The sequence below is a fragment of the Cebus imitator genome, unplaced genomic scaffold (genome assembly GCF_001604975.1).
Source record: "Cebus imitator isolate Cc_AM_T3 unplaced genomic scaffold, Cebus_imitator-1.0 Scaffold146, whole genome shotgun sequence".
Lineage (NCBI taxonomy): Eukaryota > Metazoa > Chordata > Mammalia > Primates > Cebidae > Cebus > Cebus imitator.
In genome coordinates, this window is record NW_016107461.1 from 4,791,265 (window position 1) to 4,812,085 (window position 20,821).

The 20,821-nt window shown below is 36.5% G+C and overlaps 1 protein-coding gene across 4 annotated transcripts in view; it reads left to right on the plus strand.

Moving 5' to 3' along the window:
• The window catches only part of INTU (inturned planar cell polarity protein), a 94,890-nt gene that overhangs the window by 9,448 nt on the left and 64,621 nt on the right, over window positions 1-20,821 (plus strand). For 3 of the 4 annotated variants that reach the window (XM_017542748.2, XM_037743551.1, XM_037743553.1), the window contains exons 1-2: window positions 4,865-5,114; window positions 15,484-16,019. In XM_017542748.2, the coding sequence (XP_017398237.1) occupies window positions 4,969-5,114; window positions 15,484-16,019 (682 nt within the window). In that variant the 5' untranslated portion in view covers window positions 4,865-4,968. Of the gene's footprint in view, window positions 1-4,864; window positions 5,115-15,483; window positions 16,020-20,821 lie in introns of those variants that run through there. The other variant, XM_037743552.1, reaches the window with a different exon arrangement.

The following is a 20,821-nucleotide window of genomic DNA, read 5'->3' on the forward strand; positions in this document are numbered from 1 at the left end:
CATCACCACCAGACCTGCCTTACAAGGGGTCCTGAAGGAAGTGCTAAACATGGAAAGGAACAACAAGTACCAGCCACTGCAATAACATACCAAATGGTAAAGACCATTGACACAATGAAGAAACTGCAACTAATGGGCAAAACAACCAGCTAGTATCAAAAACGCAGGATCAGATTCACACATAGCAATATTAACCTTAAATGTATATGGGCTAAATGCCCCAATCAAAAGACATAGACTGGCAAGTTGCCTAAAGAGTCAAGACCCATCAGTGTGCTGTATTCAGGAAACCCATCTCATATGCAAAGACACATATAGATTCAAAATACAGGAATGAAGGAAGGTTTACCAAGCAAATGGTGAGCAAAAAAAAGCAAGGGATGCAATCCTAGTCTCTGATAAAACAGACTTTAAACCAACAAAGATCAAAAGAGACAAAGAAGGGAATTACATAATGGTAAAGGGATCAATGCAACTAGCAGAGCAAACTATTCTAAATATATATGCACCTAATACAAAAGCACCCAGATGCATAAAGCAAGTTCTTAATGACCTATAAAAAGACTTAGACTCCCACACATAATAATGGGAGACTTTAACACTCCACTTTCAATATTAGACAGATCAATGAGACAGAAAATTAACAAAGATATCCAAGATTTGAACTCAGATCTGGACCAAACGGACCTAATAGAGACCTACAGAACTCTCCACCCCAAATCCACAGAATATACATTCTTCTCAGCACCACATCACACTTACTCTAAAATTGACCACATAATTGTAAGTAAATCACTCCTCAGCAAATGCGAAAGAATGGAAATCATAACAACCAGTCTCTCAGACCACAGTGCAATCAAATAAGAACTCAGGATTAAGAAACCCTCTCAAAACCACACAACTACATGGAAACCAAACAACCTATTCCTGAATGACTACTGGATAAATGATGAAATGAAGGCAGAAATAAAGATGTTCTTAGAAACCAATGAGAATGAAGACACAGTGTACCAGAATATCTCGGACACATTTAAAGCAGTGTCTAGAGGGAAATGTATAACACTAAATGCCCACATGAGAAGTGAGGAAAGATCTAAAATTGACACTGTATCATCACAAAAGAACTAGAGGAGCAAGATGAAACAAACTCAAAAGCTAGCAGAAGACAAGACATAAATAAGATTAGAGCAAAACTGAAGGAGATAGAGACACAGAAAACCCTTCAAAAAATCAATGATTCAGCAGCTGGTTTTTTGAAAAGGTCAACAAAACAGATAGACTAATAAAAAAGAAAAGAGAGAAGAATCAAACAGATGCAATGAAAAACGATAAAGGGGATATAACCACTGATTCCACAGAAATACAATGTATCGTTAGAAATTACTACAAACACCTCTATGCACATAAGCCAGTAAATCTAGAAGAAACTGATAAATTCCTGGACACTTACACCCTCCCAAGACTAAACCAGGAAGAAGTTGAATCCCTGAATAACAAGGTCTGAAGTTGAGGCAGCAATTAATAGCCTATCAACCAAAAAAAGACGAGGACCAGATGGGTTCACAGCCGAATTCTACCAGAGGTACAAAGAGGAGCTGCTACCATTCCTTCTGAAACTATTCCAAGCAATAGAAAAAGAGGATATCCTTCCTAACTCATGGTAGGAGAACAGTATCATCTTGATACCAAAATCTGGCAGAGACGCAACTAAAAAGAAGATTTCAGGCCAATATCCATGATGAACATTGATGCAAAAATCTTCAATAAAATACTGGCAAAACAAATCCAACAGCACATCAGAAAGCTTATCCATCACAATCAAGTCAGCTTCATCCCGGGGATGCAAGGCTGGTTCAACATACACAAATCTATAAATGTAATCCATCAAATAAACTGAACCAAAGTCAAAAGCCACATGATTATCCCAATAGATGCAGAAAAGGCCTTCAACAAAATTCAACAGCCCTTTATGATAAAAATTCTCAATAAACTAGGTATTGATGGAACGTATCTCAAAATAATAAAAGCTATTTATGACAAACCCACAGCCAGTATCATATTGAATGGCAAAAACTGGAAGCATTCTCTTTGAAAATTGGCACTAGACAAGGGTGCCCTCTCTCACCACTCCCATTCAACATCGTATTGGAAGTTCTGGCCAGAGCAAAAAGGCAAGGAAAAGAAATAAATCGTATTTAATTAGAAGACAGGAGGTCAAATTGTCTCTATTTGCAGATGACATGATTATATATTTAGAAGACCCATTGTCTCAGCCCCAAATCTCCTTAAGATGATAAGCAACTTCAGCAAAGTCTCAGCATACAAAATCAATGTGCAAAAATAACAAGCATTTCTATAAACCAATAACAGACAAACAGAGAGCCAAATTATGAGCGAACTACCATTCACAATTGCTACAAAGAGAATTAAATACCTAGGAATACAACTAACAAGGGATGTGAAGAACCTCTTCAAGGAGAACCACAGACCACTGCTCAAGGAAATAAGAGAGGACACAAACAGATGGAAAAACATTCCACGCTCATGGTTAGGAAGAATCAATATTGCAAAAATGGCCATACTGCCCAAAGTAATTTATAGATTCAATGCTATCCCCATCAAACTACCATTGACCTTCTTCACAGAACTGGAAAAAACCACCTCAAACTTCATATGGAACCAAAAAAGAGCCCGCATAGCCAAGACAATCCTAAGCAAAAGGAACAAACCTGGAGGCATCACACTACCTGACTTCAACCTATATAACAAGGCTACAGTAATCAAAACAGCATGATACTGGTACCAAAACAGAGATATAGACCAATGGAACAGAACAAAGGCCTTGGAAGTAATGCCACACACCTACAACCATCTAATCTTTGACAAACTGACAAAAACAAGCAATGGGGAAATGATTCCCTGTTTAATAAATGGAGTTGGGAAAACTGGCTAGCCATGTGCAGAAAGCTGAATCTGGACCCCTTCCTTAAACCTTATACAAATATTAACTCCAGATGGATTAAAGATTTAAACATGAGGCCTAACACCATAAAACTCCTTGAAGAAAACCTAGGCAATACCAAATTCAGGATGTAGGCATAGGCAAGGCAAGGACTTCATGACTAAAACACCAAAAGCAATGACAACAAAAGCCAAAATAGACAAATGGGATCTAATTAAACTTAAGAGCTTCTGCCCAGCAAAAGAAACAATCATTAGAGTGAACTGGCAACCAAAAGAATGGGAAAACGTTTTTACAATCTACCTATCTGACAAAGTGCTAATATCCAGAATCTACAAAGAACTTAAACAAATTTATAGGAACAAAACAAACAACACCATCAAAAAGTGGACAAAGGATATGAACAGACACTTCTCGAAATAAGACATACATGAATGAGGCCAACAAACATATGAAAAAATGCTCATCATCAGTGGTCATTAGAGAAATGCAAATCAAAACCACATTGAGATACGATCTCACACCAGTTAGAATGGCGATTATTTAAAAATCTGGAGACAACAGATGCTGGAGAGGATGTGGAGAAATAGGAACGCTTTTACACTGTTGGTGGGAGTGTAAATTAGGCAACCATTGTGGAAGACAGTGTAGCGATTCCTCAAGGATCTAGAAATAGAAATACCATTTGACCCAGCAATCCCATAACTGGGTATATACCCAAAGGATTATAAATTGTTCTGTTATAAAGACACAGGCACATGTATGTTCATTGCGGCACTGTTTAGAATAGCAAAGACTTGGAACCAACCCAAATGCCCATCAATGATAGACTGGATAAAGAAAATGTGGCACATATAAAAAAACCATGGAATACTATGCAGCCCTAAAAAAGGATGAGTTCATGTCCTTTGCAGGGACATGGATGAAGCTAGAAACCATCATTCTCCACAAGCTAACACAAGAACATAAAAACAAACACTTCATGTTATCACTCATAAGTGGGCGTTGAACAGTGAGAACACATGGACACAGGGAGGGGAACATCACACACTGGGGCCTGTTGGGGTGTGGGGGGCTACGGGAAGGATAGCAGGGGGTGGCGGAGTTGGGGAAGTATAACATTAGGAAAAATACCTAATGTAGGTGACAGGGGGATGGATGCAACAAACCACCATGGCATGTGTATACCTATGTAACAATCCTGCACTATCTGCACATGTACCCCAGAACTTAAAGTATAACTTAAAAAAAATACTTGATGTACGTATTCATAAATGACAGGTAGATTTTACCAGTTTACACTTCCAACTTTAGTAATGAGAACACTTAATTAGATTATAAAATTTTGAGTTAGAAAATGAACATGAAATTGATTTCACAGTATTGCCACTCATTTGCGGCACTCTACGATACACACTTGGGGAAACTGAAAATTTGCAATTGGGAAACAATATAAAACCAATATGAAAACCAGAGAAACAATGGAGTGAATTTACATTAACACCTAGATGGCATTGCTTAAAAGCCTTTATTACTTGCATGGATGAGGCCCTAAGTAAAGGTAAAGTGCGGTTTCCTTCACCTGGAAGGAAATCCAGGCTGACCAACAGCTGTTAGGCATTAGAAACAGAACAAAGAGCAAACTGGGAATCCAGCACTGGAAGGAAAAGGGGAAAGCCCAGGGGATCTCCGTCTGTTTTAACAAGTTATGCTGCTCCAAGGAAGAGCATTCTGGGGAGCGTAAGCGGTGAAGTTTTAGCTATTTCTATTCTTCTAAATGAGACGCCCTCCTCTAACTTTCAGCTCACTGGCTGTTTTCAATCCGCCTTGTTTTGTCTGGGAAGCTTCCCCGTCTCCTTGGCAACCCGAGCTACCACCAATAGCAGCTAAGGATTGGTGGTCACATGGCCTCTGTCCCTTTCCCAAGCAGAGGCAACATGGCGGCCTCAGCAAGCTGTAGCTGCGAGATTTGAATTATTCTACTCGTAGCGGTTGCTTCCCTGACGATGGCCGCTGTGGCTTCCTGCGATTCGCGTCGGAGCCCAGACGAGCTCCCTGGAAACCCCTCTTCACAAGAAGAAGATGAGGACTGTGATTCTGAAGATCGGGTCAGCGACTCGGGTTCATATTCCTCAGCGAGTAGCGATTATGAGTAAGGTTCTCAAAGAGGGACAATTAAGCCCATCTCTTCCATCCAGAGAATATACACGTGGTCTGGGGAAACTGCAAGGATTTTGGCGTGGTTGGAATCGAGTGACTGAGGTTCTATAATAAGTGGGATTTAATTGCACCACGTTCCGTTGTATGGTGGTGTAAGGAGAAATGAGGATGCCAGTCTTTGCTGCTATAGGTTTTTTAAAAATGATTCTTAGATGAGGAGAATCTCCTCTTTCTGGTCATGGGGTCTGTCTAGGCCATAGGAGGATGTGTCTGTAACAGTGTTCAAGAACTCTTTGTTCCGATTGCAGTGCCTTCTTGCTCCTTTGGTGTGATCTTTGTGATTTAATCTCATTAGTATTTGAAGTGGAGAGACACCCCACTTTATAAAACAACTGTTTTATAAGGCAGTTGTTTATGCAGACTTTTTTCTGTTATGGAAATGAATAGCTATATAACAGAAAGAAATGCCCACCCATAGTCTCACCATCAAGGACAACCTCTCAGCACGTCTGCATATTTCTGCTGTATTTTCCTATGCATTTCCATGGTTTTCTTGTTTTCCATTTTACTTTATAATTTAATTTTTAAAAATACTGATACCTAAAGGTTTTCACTTTTTTATTACTAATGCCATGTAAAGGTTATTTTGATTCACAGTACTCAGTGCTACATCATTTTTAAGAAAATCTATGCCTTACTACTATGGATTAAGAATTAGAAAAGTCAATTAGCAGTAGTAGCATGAAGTGAATGACTAATGGTGAAAATGTTTTGATGCCAAAATGTCAGCTAACCCAGTAATGGACAACCATATCTGGGCAGTTTTAGGATGACATTTTATGTGTATTTAGGAACAACAGTTAACAAATAATTTATGTGTGTGTAGAAGTAACAGTTATTTGGCAATTGTTTTTACCTACCAGTATATTAAAGATTTTTATCATTGTCTTTAAAAGTATGGTGGAGAAACCTCCTTAATATATTCCTGAAGACTTAAAACAAATTTTAAAATATCATAGTTTTTTAAATGCTGTGGGCATTTAAAAAATAATTTTAAAATTCATGATTATTACACAATACTGCTGGAAAGAAATACGAATTACAAAGAACCTTATTTGGCCTTGGTATGTGAAACCATAGGCAGTTGAAACCATAGACATAGACAGTGTACACTGTCTATGGTTTCACATACCGAGGCCAGATAAGAGTGAAGCTTTAATCAAGTTTTACTCTTGGCTTCTCCAATTTTAGAGTCACATACTTTTAGCCCAGAGGGAATCTATAATTCCTACGTGGTTGCACAGCTGAGTATTGTCAGTGTGAGAATTCAAGATGCCTGATATTTAATGGGCCACCATGACTCTGATGGGATTAAAATAGTGTTCTTTGTTTCCTAGGAAATGACCAATCTGAGGACCTTGTGATAGGAAAACTTGTCACTTCAAAGTATTTTGTTATTCAAAATATATGTATATGTGTGTTATATTTTGGCTTTTAAAAAAATATCATTAAGCTTACTACATTAAGTTATTACTAATCATGCCAAATACTCTAGTGTGTTTATCCTAGTGTGTTTACTTTAATAATAAAAGTATAGCAAATCCCTATCATAAGATGTTTTGCTGGTCTGTATTTCAAGTCCTACGAAGTTTCAGATTTTAAGTCTGTCCGTTCTTGATTTGTAGAACATGAGGATTAATTTGCTGACCTTACCAGAAAGGCTTATGTTCTGTTCTTCCTTTATGGTGTTAGATGTTTACTTCTCTAAGCTACAGTCATCATTAAAAGAAGTGGCCTTCCCAACTTGTACAGAACCGCTCTTTAATCAAAGGCACAGGAATGCCAACCTTAGTCTTTCTCATCAAAGCAAAGAAATGAATTTCCTATTGTATTTCATGGACTACATGAAGCTTATTAAGGAAGTTATACTACGTATTGATTCACATAAAATATCCTAAATTTTCAACGTTTTAGTTAGTTATCTGCATGGGTATTTTTGGAATATACTGTTTCATACATGCTTTATACCTGAGCTGCATGTGATTATCAATATGGAATTTAAAAGTTTATCATCTGTGAGATGAAATTACATTATGGTAAATTCTGGTAGAGTTCTTGTAATAGGTTTGTTTTAGATTTGTTAAAGAAGAAGAGTTTATATTGCTGCAGTATGTCTTAAGTTGGCACATGGGTATGTCCCCTGGGAGACCTCAGAGATAATATTGGTGGGTTGGTTGGGTTGAGGGAGTCATTAGCAAGTTTTAGTATTAAGATCATGGAAATCATACATTCACATGCAGCAACGCCAAGTTACTAGGTAACATGCCTAGTTCATGTTACCCAGAAGTTGTCAATTTTATGACTTGGATTTTTCATTTTTCAAAGTGAATTTGTTGTTGTTATGTCAATTTTAAAACTGGCTGATAGAGAGAAACAGGAATAATTTTAAATGAGATAAATTACCTGTTAAAAGCAAGGAAATCTCTACCTAAAACACCAGGATTAGCTGGAAAAGAAGGGAGATATTTCCTTTAAATTTTTTTCTGGAACTTTAAAAATAGCTTCATGGAAGGATAATTAATATACAAAAAAAACCTGCATACATTTTAAGTGTACAATTTTATGTTTTGACATATACGCATCTGTCAAGATAATGAACATAAACCATTTCGCACATGAGTCTCCCCATGTGCCTGCTGAAGTCCACTTATGCCTCTTTTGATAACCATTTATCTGCTTTTCGTTATTCTACAGCAGTTTGTAGTTTCTAAAGTTTTATAAAGATGGAATTGTACGTATGAATGTTCTTCTTTGCCTTCTTTTACTCAGCATAATTACTTTGAGATTCATCCATGTTATTGCCCCCATTAATAGTTCATCTCTCAGCCAGCTATGGTGGCTCACACCTGTAATCTACCATTTTAGGAGGCCAAAACAGGAGCATTCTTGATACCAGGAGTCAGAGACCAGCCTCAGCAACATAGTGAAACTCCATCTCTAAAATAAAAGATTAAAAAATTAAACAGATGTGATGGTATATGTCTGCTGTAGTCTTGCAACTTGGGAGGCAGAGGTGAGAGGATCACTTAAGCTCAGGAGTTCAAGGTTGCAGTGAGCTGTGATCACATCATTGCACCCCATCCTGGGTAACAGAGCAAAACCCTGTCTGAAGGAAAAAAAAGTCCTTTTTTTTTTTTTTTTTTTTTTTGTACAGCAAAGCCCTATCACCATTGTAGACTGAAGACCTATTCTGAGCTGGGCTCACACCTGTAATACCAGCACTTTGGGAGGCTGAGGCGAGTGGATCACCTGAGGTCAGGAGTTCAAGACCGGCCAGACCAACATGGTGAAACCCCATCTCTGCTTAAAATACAAAAAATAGCCAGGCGTGGTGGTGTATGCCTATAATCCCATCTACTCTGGAGACTGAGGCAGAAGAATCACTTGAACCCAGGAGGTGGAGGTTGCAGTAAGCTGAAATCACTACATTGCGCTACAATGTAGTGATAAAGTGAGACACTGTCTCAAAAAAAAAAGGAAAGGAAAGGAAAAAAACCTGTACAGTAAAGCTCTAACGTAAAATATTTTGCTGCTTTATGATTTTTGTTTTGCCAAAGTTACATCATATCTTCAACTCAATGATGTGTAGAAATGCCCAAATTTCTCTCTTTCTTGAATTTTTAATAGGAGGACATGCTGCTTGTGAAGAATCAAAACATTTCATTTAAACTCATGATGCCATACTATTAGCATCCAATTTATAATAATATTTCCTACTTTTTCTTCTGCTCTGAAACCTTATTCCTTTTTACTTATACTATAGATTAAAAAGACACCTGGTATATAACTAGGGTTTATGATGAAAAACGTTAATTCCCTGCTGTCATCTCTACTTCCAGCTCAGTGTCTGAAGAGAATTCATTGTCTCCCATTTCTCCTCTAAAACTGCCCATCTCATTTACTGATATCACTGTCTCCTTACTGTTGTCTCCAGATCTGATGTCTCCAGACTATTGACTTCCTTCACTGGTTTTTTCCTTTCTCCCTTCTCACAGGCACTGCCTTACTTAAAAGGCTTGCCTCTTGCCTCTTGGCTGTTTCCCATGCCAGTGGAGTTGCCTCCTAACTAATCTGCATGCCGCTGATTTCTCCTGTTTCTGGTCTTTCTTCCATACCGCTACCGGTTTGCTTTCTAAAACACAGTTCTAAATCATTTTTCTACTCTACTCAAAAGTTTGCTGGCCTTCCAAATAAATTCTAGATTCCTTAGGTTGATTTTTAAAACTCTTTTAGAACTGTCCCAAGCCTTTCCTATCTCATTTTCATTGATCTCCCAGTTCATTATTGAAAATGATTATCCACTCATTCTCAAACTGACCATGTGCTTTTATACCTACACCTTTATGTACTTTGTTCTCTCTGTTTGAAATACCCTTTCTTCCTATCTCTACTTGTCAAAATCATTCAAGGTCCCACTTAAGTGCTACCTTTTCCTAGAATCTTTTCTGATCCATCTTAGACTCTTTATCCATCCTGTACTCTCCTGCAGCAATCTTTATTCCTGAGTGTTGGCACTTGCATTTCAGCCATTTGATTAGCTCTCTGTCCCACTGGACATCTTTAAAAGTTCAGTAAAGTCCTATCACAAAATGTTTTGTTGGTGTATGATTTTTGTTCTGCCAGGGTTAGATTGTATCACTAACTTAGTGATGCATGAGAATGACCTATTTCGCTGAGGGGGGTGGTGGTAGGAAATGTGACCTGGAGAATGAGGTCACTATTAGATGTATTACTTGAAGTGAATGAACAGTTACGCATATATTGACTGATCCCTTTGCCTTCTCTGACATGCTTAACAGTTATTCTAATGTTGACTGGCCAGAAGAGCTTCAGCCCATCTGAGACTCCCTACCCCTAAGCTGCTATATCATCCAGGATATATTTTAATGATGAAATTCATGGTGTTCCTTTAGAAAATGATCCGAAGACCATCAAGAGTACAAATGAGATATCATTGGTAGACCGAACACAAAAAAGAAAACATAGAGAAGCATGGGCAGGCCAGTGCTTACTGAACAAGTGCCAGATAGAATCCTTATTAATTTGTCACGGTGTTTTTTTATTGTGTGTAGTTTTTCTCTGTTCCTAGAATTGTCCTTTTTTACCTATTAGCACCACAAAAGTATATGTGTTACCACTTTGGTAAAGTGCATTGTGCTTTGCGCACTAAGATAAAAAGAAAAAAGTATAATGTAACAGATTTGGAAGAGTAACAAATGTCTATTTTCACTAAATAAAAAATGTGCCAGTAGGACTGGCTGTTTTATAACTCTTTTCTTGTGGTAGTTAAGGAAATTGCTATACTATTGCAAATGATGAAAAATGCTGGCATTAATGCAAATAAAGACCTGAGAGATTCAAATAGCTATTAGAGGGTATTAAATGATTTAGTGGTGACCTAGATATTCTTAAATACATCAGGAATGAGAAAATTATTAGCGTTATCTGAAATTCATTTTCTTTAATATATTTATGTTACAGCTTATGTAAGTGAACTTGCTTATTTGCAAATTAACGAGTCTTTCTTTGGGAAGAAGGACTCTACTCATGTTTACCACATCATTTAGACCCTTGAACACCAATTAAAGTGCCCTAGAGCATTGCAGGCGGGCTATAAACATATAGTTATTCTGCTTAAAGCAAAGCAGAATAAACAAAACAAGATTCATTGAAAGAAAATTTTAAAACATTTACCCAATGAGAATTCTGCAGCTTTTACCATAGAGTCTTAGAAAATGTTGAAGGAGTATTGATTTATATTAGTGCTGAAATATGACCCATGTGTTACAAAGATCTGAATTAAAACTGTTAAATTTAATTCCTTTCATTAATTGTTTTTTATTTTTGAGTAAGTTCAGATTTACACAAGAGTTCCAAAGATAGTTCGGGCTTCCCATAAATCCTTCACCCAATTTCCCCTGATGTTAACATCTTACACAAGTATTATACATTTGTTGAAACTAAGACATGTACATTGGTCATTCTATTAACTCCAAACTTCATTTGGCTTTCACCACTCTTCTGTTAATGTTCTTTTTATATGCCAGGATTCAATTCAGAATATTGTATTGTGTGCTTAGTCTCCTCTGGTCTGTAACAATTTCTTAGTCCTTTCCTGTTCTTCATAACCTTGATCACTTGGTTTGTAAGGTGGTGTCTTCTAGGTCTCTTCCCCGGAAAGTTACTTTCTTTCCTTTTCCATACTTCGTCCTCTGGAAGAATATAGTCACTAAGTCTATACTCAAGGGGAGTAAATTTTATCTCCTGGAGTAGGAATTATCTATATGTATTAATTTCTTTAATTTGGGGAAGTTGTAATGAAAGGTTAGGTTTTTGTGTTGTTATTTTTGTTATTGTTGTTATTGTGGTTAATACATCCCCTTTCTTCTAGTAGGACTAGAATAACTAGTTTGAGACAATTGTTAGAATTCTATTAAAATTTCTTAATATACTAGTCATTTATCCTCTTTTTAAAAAATTGACATAATAATTTACATATTTATGGGGTACAATGTGATGTTTCCATACATGTATATATACATTGCGTGGTGATTAAATCAGGACATATTTATCACCTCATACGTTTATCATTTCTTTGTGATGAGAGCATTCAAACATCCTCTGTTCTAGTAATTTTGAAATATACACTGTAATATTGTTAACTATAGTCTCCCTATTGTGCAATAGAACACCAGAACTTATTTCTCCTATCTAACTATAATTTTGTACCCGTCGACCAATCTCTTGATGCTTATCTACCTAGGAACTTATCCTCTGGAGTAGGAATAAAGAAACTTCCGGGAATGTTGAACTGTAGGGTCCTTAAAAGCAGTGCCTAGCTTTGCTTCTTGTGTCACTGGCACCTAGCCTAAAACCTGGCAAACTGAGATCATTAGAGACATCTTCATTTAATGCCAGAAACACATTCATTTAATACAGAAACACAAGAGTTATATCCAGTAAAGGCAAGAGGAAGGGAAGTGACATTTATTGGAACTTAACTATGTTGTCAGGAACAACATTATAATATTTTCTATTGACAACAGTCCTGTGAGGTAACTATAATCTGTTTTCAACAAGAGGAAAACTAAAGCAATTGATCATTCTTAGGAAAGTTAAAATCAGAACAAAATTTGAACTCAGCTCTTCATAATTTTTCAGTTCATTTGCTTTTCAGTATAAGTTGCCCTTCTGTGTGGGGTCTCAATGTACATTTCCCTGTCTCTACCTCTTTATCTTCCTTTTAGCTTCTTCCTCTTTTTTAAAACTTTCTTAAAATGATGTATTTTTACATTAAAATTACCTTATATTACATTTTTACATTTAAAATACATTAAAAGGATATCTTTTAAGTGATGTATTTTTAAAAAATCTAGACACCAAGAGAATAGATCCCACATATTGCTAGTGATAATAGGAATTAGTATACTTTTTTGGGTAAAGACCTGTATATACACACATGTGTATATGGAAGGTTCCTGTAACTTTGTGGTAGAAAAACAAGAACTGAACACAAAGCTTATCAGTAGGTGGATGACCAAATGTCCTATATCCTTGATATGGAAATCACGCAGCCACTGGTGATTTCTAAGCTGTATTGTTAAGGGAGAAATTATAAAGTTAAGTATATACCTTTATATATACCTTATATATAGGTGCATATGTAACAATTCCATTTTTTCAAAACAGCGACAGAATAACCCTATATATGTTTTTATATGATTATAAAAGCATAGATTTTTAACAGTGTTTATGTGAGAGAGATAGTAAGAGAAAATGACTTGTATTAAGATTGTGTTCCCATTTATTATAGTGAGTCTGCACATGCACAAAAGGACGCATGAAAGTACAGTCCCCAACTAGAAATCTACAATATTAATCCCTCCCTCTCATCTCCTCACCTAATCAGTCTCAAAGTTCTGGTAGATTTTCAAGAGTTTCTCAAATGTCTTTTCTACTTCCCATCTATTCTACTATTGCTTTATTTTCATTTTTGCCTCAACTACTGAAACAGTCCCCTAACTAGTCATCCTGCCTTGAGTCTGGTCCACCTCGAATCCACCAACCATTTGCTTGCCAAAGTAGGTCTATCCAGGGATATTTAACATATAAACTCTCTACTTAAAACTCTTTGTTGATGCCTTCCTACCTGAACTACAAAAGCCAAACCTGTTAGGGTGATCTAAAAAGCCTGGCAAAACTAGGCTTCACCACTTCTGTCATTCCCCACCTTTCACATTTGCTCTGGCAACTGCAGACTGCCAGTAGTTCTCCATGTAGGCTGTAGGGACTATCCTCAGGTCTCTGCTTATGCTGTTACTCCTGTTTGAAGTCCTCTTCACGGCTTTCCTTTCAGCTCCCCATCTCTTTTCCTCCCCGATTTATCCTTTAAAACTGATTTCTGGGGTCTCCCTGATCTCCCTTCAACCTCCAGCTAGGCTAAGCTGGGTTACTCTCTTGTATGCCTCTATCTTATACTTACCCTGTGTATTGTCACAAATTATTTCTCACTTTCTCTTTACTAAGCAAGGGCAGGAACTGACATTCTCATCATTATAATTCTGCTACTTACTACAGTTCCTGGTGCTGTTCAGTTGCTCCACAATTGAATGCCAAGATGCTATCCCCCTTGGCCCCCACCTGCATGGATCTTTGAATCATAACCAAAAGTGATTTCACATTCAAATTTTAGGGATTGAAATGAATCATCTTCATATTTAGCAAGTGGAAAAAATATTCTTTTTACATGTCTCTAATACAAATAACTTACCAGATTAAAAGGGTGAGATAATAAGGCTTTATTCATTGTTTAAATTGATAGATATATTAAATTGATGTATATTTTGGTAAGAAATTAATGTGCAATCATGGTATTTACACTCTAGCAATTAAAACTAAAGTAGCTTTGTAATCTAAATGATTATGGTGGGGACATAGTTATTTACATTCTCACGAGTAGAACTGCAGAGTTATTTATTGATTCTGTGGGTACAGATAGGTATGGTTGAAATAAGCAATATTTGGTTAATAATCTGTATAATAAGTAATGGTTAGTGCCTATGATGATACCATATACTGGGAGCCAACAAGTCCCAAAGAAATGTTAGTTTTGATGTTTTGAGCTTGTTAGGCCTTTTAAAAAATGTTTCATATATAGTTGAAAATTCTGTATTAATGACCAGCCACAGACCAGGGCAGTAGTTAGTTTGAGTTGAGTAATAGAATAGTATATTCTGGGGGATAATTTTCAAAGTATTTTGAAAGAGACATTTAACTTTTAAGTTAAAAGAACTGGAGTTGCTAATAAACAGTGCAGAAAATAGAAATGTCTTCTGATTTAATGATTACAACACAAATTAGACTCTTTCAGGCCAGGATATTACAGCTCATGTTTCTGGAAAGACTCTCTACATGTTCATTTTTCTACTATGAGTAGTTTCACTTTAAAGAATAACAGTTTAAAAGGTAAACTGTTCATAATATTGAACAGGGTAGAGTTTAGATTTGTTACCATGAGTATTTTTGCTTCTTAATGCTATTTCAACTATTTTAATAGCAGTAATTTTTGTTTTTTTCCAGCAGCATACTTCCCAGTCAAAAATATTTTTTATAATCACATGATGAATTATATAATATATGCTTTGGGTTTCCTACTATAATTTTTCATAAAAAGGAGTTTTATGGAAATTATAGATTGTAAAATGATCATTACTATATTAGCTGTGATTATAAACTGTTTGTTTTCAGGACAGATTTTAGTTCCTGGTGAAGTGAATGTTTTGTTTTGAAAACTTATGTAAAAGCCTGTTAAAGCTGGTAGGCTTTAGCTTTCATTTTAACCTGACAGCCATCCTAAATGATTTATATGCAAATAATGTATTTTCATGTACAGTTTCCAATTGGCATGCTTCTGTGGGTATAATTGCATAATCAACTGCTAATGCAAATTATCAGTCAGTGAAATTGTTTAAGCAATTCACAGTGATTGAATTAATTTTTTGCAACTCACAGATTCTATAAGTGGACCATTTCTTTTTTCATTGGTTTTCCTTTCTATTGCTATGCCTTTTTTATTCCTTCTCCTCCAACTCTCATTCTTCAAAGCTCTACAGAAAAAGTATCCTATAGGAAATAATGTTGAGGCTCTCAATAAATTAGAAATAGGAAGGATAATTTGAAATAATAAAGAAGTTTCGCCCTTTCCCATCCCTGCTCCGCAGCCCCTACCCTCACCCCCATGCCAGGATAACATACCTATTTTTTTTATATTGGGCTGCTATTATCTTTTCTCTCTTTTGTAGTGATCTTGAGCCTGAATGGCTGGACAGTGTGCAGAAAAATGGAGAGCTGTTTTATTTGGAACTGAGTGAGGATGAAGAAGAAAGCCTCCTTCCTGAGACACCAACTGTGAACCATGTGAGGTTCAGTGAAAATGAGATTGTCATTGAAGATGATTACAAAGAAAGAAAAAAGTATGAACCCAAACTTAAGCGGTTTACCAAAATTTTAAGAAGAAAAAAACTTTTACCCAAGCACTGCAAGAAAAAAAATAGCCACGATACTGGGCCCGTATCCATTCTAAAGCATCAGTCCAATCAGAAGACAGGAGTCATTGTCCAACAGCGGTACAAAGATGTGAATGTTTATGTAAACCCCAAAAAGCTAACTGTCTTCAAAGCCAAAGAACAGCTCAAGCTTCTAGAAGTGCTGGTTGGAATTATTCATCAGACCAAGTGGAGCTGGAGAAGAACTGGAAAGCAGGGTGATGGAGAGAGGCTTGTAGTCCATGGCCTGCTGCCTGGGGGATCTGCTATGAAGAGTGGTCAGGTACTCATTGGTAAGTGTTGCTGGTACACGTTCATCGTTGCTTACAGAGATACATGATTAATGATGATACCTTGCAGGAAATGTGACAAAAAACTATTATATACAGTCTCCTCAGATTAAGAACTGATTAATAACATTTGGTTCAATAATGAAATGGTTATGAATGGTGCACTAGAAGGCACAGTATTCTTAAAATAGCCAGTTCAGTGTGTTGAATACGTGTGTGCCTTCTTCAGGCCAAGAAATCGCTTACCTAATTTTCAAGTTTTGAATTATGTAATTTTATTTCATCTTGGTTATATTTGCTGACAAGAAAAAAACAGTAGATTGTAGAGTGATAATTTAGGTTTGAATGGCTATATCCAGTAACAGGATACAAAAATATATAATTTATGAATAAAAATACTTTTAAATTGTATGTTTGCACTTGAGTACACTAAGTTCTTGGAGTGGTTTTCAACTGTTTCATTTGGCATATTTAGCAACAGTGGTGTTATACACAAATTTCCTTTTAAGGGCATGTGTCATAAAATAGCCTGCCAATTTTCAAGAAAAATAAATCCACAAATTATCCTGAATATATATTAAGATGAGTATTTTGTGTTGCTGATTAATTTTAAGCTGTTAGATACAATGTTTAAGTAGCAGTCTTATTACTTAAAGATAAATGAGTCAAATGTGAGGATATATTATTACTAAAATTTAGAAGTAATAACAGTTCTAAAAACTGACAGTCTTTTAAGTTTACTTATAAGAGATTTAGATGAAGAACATTTACAGATACATTTACAGATATTCCCAGCTTTAAATCTGACTTTCATTTGTTTGTTCACTGATTTGACAGTTTGTTTTTTTAGCATCTGCTAAGTGCCAGGAATACAAAGATTACTTTACTGATCCAATTATTTCTTGTAAGGAGCTATGTTTTAGTGGAAGAGATGGGTCACGAATAGGCAGGCAGTTTCTCACTGTGTGATAAGTGCCATCATAGGGGTTTACAAGGAGAGTCATATGGAATCTTTTAGGAAGGGCATCTGTGGCAAAGTATGTGTTCCAGAATGGTTTCAACAGGATCTGCATATGTTCTTAAAATGTAGTGTTGATACTCCTCCCATGGAGAGTTGTACTCTGTGTCATTGAATCTGGGTGGGCCAGTGACTACAGCTTTACGGGTGCCATATGACTCAAGAGGTTGGATCATAAAAGGTGTTGTAGTTTCTGCCTCGTTATTTTGGGGATGCTTCCTCTTGGAACCCAGTCACCATTGTGTGAAGAAGCCAGGACACCAGTAATCCAATTGATAGCCCCAGCGGAAGCCCTCACCACCAGATGTGAGTGAGAAGCCTTCAGGATGACTCCAGCCTCAACCACCATCTGGCTGTAACTGTGTGAGGAACCTCAAGTGAGAACCACAGCTGACCCCAGTTAATCCCAGAACCAGGGGAGATAATGAATGATTGTTGTTTTAAGCCTCAAAATGGTTTGTGTAGGCCTGGCATAGCAGTACACTTATAATCCTAGCACTTTAGGAGGCTGAGGTGGGGAGAGCACTTGAGGCCAGGAGTTCGAGACCAGCCTGGCCAACATGGTGAGACCCGGTGTCTACTAAAAAATACAAAAAATTAGCTGGACCTGGTGGTGCATCCCAGCTACTTGGGAGGCTGAGACACGAGAATCACTTGAACCTGGGAGGCAGAGGTTGCAATGAGCCAAGATTGCACCACTGCACTCCAGCCTGGGGGACATAATGAGACTCTGTCAAAAAATAAAAAATTGTTTGGATGACTTGTTTTGCAGCAGTAGGAAATTGGAACAGGGGCTAATACATACTTACATTCCCTTGGGTCTTCAACTTTCCTTCTAATGAAATAATAGGATTGAACTAAATATCTCTAAGGTTTGTTCTTTTAGTTCTATAAAAGGATCCAGAATTCATTTAACATGCTCCCCTTTCAGTGGTATTTCCTGTAAGTTGGTAGTTAGATATTGAGGCCTCATCAAGTGTATTTTATAGGTGGTCTGTGTACTTCCATCAGAAGCAACATATTATCTGTTGTTTTTCTTTGTGTGATAGTAACAGCTATTGATAACCATTGCCTAGACCCATCAGTTCATTAAGGGACTGCAAAATGGTGATATTCCAATTCTGTCAGTCTTTCTTGATGCTTCAGTTAGACTATTTTCATAAAAAGAAGCTCCCCTTCACCTCTGTTTGGTAACCTTGACACATGGTTCAGACAGGAAAGGCAGGATAAATATCTGATTTTTCTTCATTTAACAGTTTTCACAAAAAATGAGTTGATAGCATTATTCAAGGACTTCTGGAATGGTAGATTGGGAGGAACCTTAATACTCTCTAGTTTAGTGCCCACATACTATAAATGAGGGATTGAGATAGAAACTCAAAAAAATCATAACAAAATTTATTGTTAGTAAATGCATTGGCAGAAAATATTGAGTTTTGAATGTGTAAAATGGGACTATAGTAACTTTGTCAAGTAATATAGTAACTATATAGAAATATAGTAACTTTGCCAAAAACCAGATTCCCTTTCCCGGAAGTCAAATTTGGCTTAAAGGATCAATTTAAATTCTCAGTCTGATTTCATTCTTCTGTCCCATACATGTTTCCCATTTCTTCTGTCCATAAATCCCTGCCTCTAACAAACAAGGCTGATTTATTTTTTTCCTAACTGACCTCCAGATGCACCTTGTATGTCCATCTTTGTTCTTTAGCATTTACAGTTCCTTTTTTGGTGCATCACAAATATTTCTTAGTGTTATTAAGCTAGTGCATTCAACTTCTATTGCTGCTGGGACAGATTACCACAAACTTAGTGATTTAAAAAAATACAAATTTATCATCTTGCAATAATGTAAGCCGGAAGTCTAAAATAGTTCTTTATGAAAATCAAGGTGTCCACAAGACTACCTCCTTTTGGAGACTCCTGGGAAGAGTCACATGATTCTTTGGCTTGTGGTCCTGTCCTCCATCATCAAAGCCAGCAGCGTAGCGTCTTCCAGTCTCTCTTATGCTGACCCTGACACTTCTGCCTTCCCCTTATAAAGACCTTTATTATTATCTCAGGACCACTCAGATAATCCAGGATAATCTTCCAGTCTTTTAAGTTAATTACCCCTGCAAAGTCCTTTTTGCTGTGTAAGGTAGCATATTCACAGATATCAGGGATTGATACATAGACATCTTTGGAGGGCAATTACCACGGTTGGGCGTTTTTTGGTAAAATATGAATTTTTTTTCTTTTTGCAATAGTAACAATATATGTTAATTGTAGGCAATTTAGAAAATATAATTAAGCAAAAAAGAAAAATTCCATATACCCAAAGACAACATTTTGATATATAGCCTTCCTTTTTCCTACATTTGTGTACAATAATTTTGTTTTGAAAATAATCTCTTAAGTCATGTATTCATTTTATATATAGTATAAACACAGCAGTAAACCAACTTTTGCATATATATCTTCATAGCCCTTGGTGCCTTATGTAGTAGCCCTTTAGTACACATATGTTGTTTGATGTTAAGTATATTCTGAGAAATTGATGGTTTTTCTCACATAATTAACTTCATGTTGAAGAACTGTGATAAACTAATCTCTTTTTTAAAATATTTTATTTGTTTCTTAAATCCCCTTTTAGCATTCCAGTACACATTTGTGACACCTTTGTAGTTTCTCACAGTTCTTGGATATCTGTCCGCTTCTTAATAAAAATTTTATTTCTACCCATCAATAATTCCCGGGCCATTTCTTATTAAACAATGCAAACCAATCATATAGTTCATTTCCTTTCAGCCTTTGAAGTGGTACAGAGCATATTAGTGACTCCCATGTACTTATTGAGAAAGACCTTTCCTGCAGTGTAGGATGTCCACTGCAAAGGTGTGATGTCCAGGAAGCCGGCCATCTCTGAGTCACTTCAGAGAAGTGCTCAGAAACACTAGAGGAAAACAAATGTCTGGGAGAATGAGAAGTGTGTACAAATACAGCTTTTCTAGAACAGGAACATTTCTCTACTGAACATTTAAAAATATTAGATATACTACCCTTGATTTTAAAATTGATTTTTATATATTTTTGTGATGAGACATCTCCTCTTTTTAGAGGTTTGTTAGGTTTGTTAGACTTAATACTTTTAGATGATACTCGCTATAACACTCAACTACAGAAATGTATTCATTAGGATTTGGAGAAAAAAGTCATTTGGGACATCATCCAATGGAGTTTTAGTTTAAAGTAACAAATTTAAAATGGTTTTAGTATTTCTGTGCCCTGAGAATAAACTATAGACAATAGAACTAATCATTAGGGTAGTCCAAAAGTGGCTTTATTTTACATTGCCACAGCTATACAGTGTTCATCATTCCTTTATTTTTTTTTTAAATCACTACAGCTCTAAGAAATTTGATAAAATACTCTTGTTTAACCTCTTATATAGGAGAAATTAAACAGGCATATTGTTGTGGGTTTTTTTATTTTTTTCCCGAGTAGACTTGAAGTTGAAAGTTTTAGTCTGCAAGTTCTTACTTTTAGGGAAAGTTTACCCAAAGTGCTGTAATAGTTAACCATCATAATGACTTGGTGCCCGTGCTTGCAAAACTCTCATCTGAGTTGTATCTCTTGAGCATCTAAACCTAGTTCAAGTCTTCACAGATGGCCTAAGAAACTACTGCTCACTCTGTACTTAACCCCTTTCCCATATAATAGAGTATCCAGGAGAGGAAGGAAAAATGGAGGAATAGCAGTACCTAAAGTGTCAAACCTTTCATCTGTTTGCCAACCCTGAGGATGG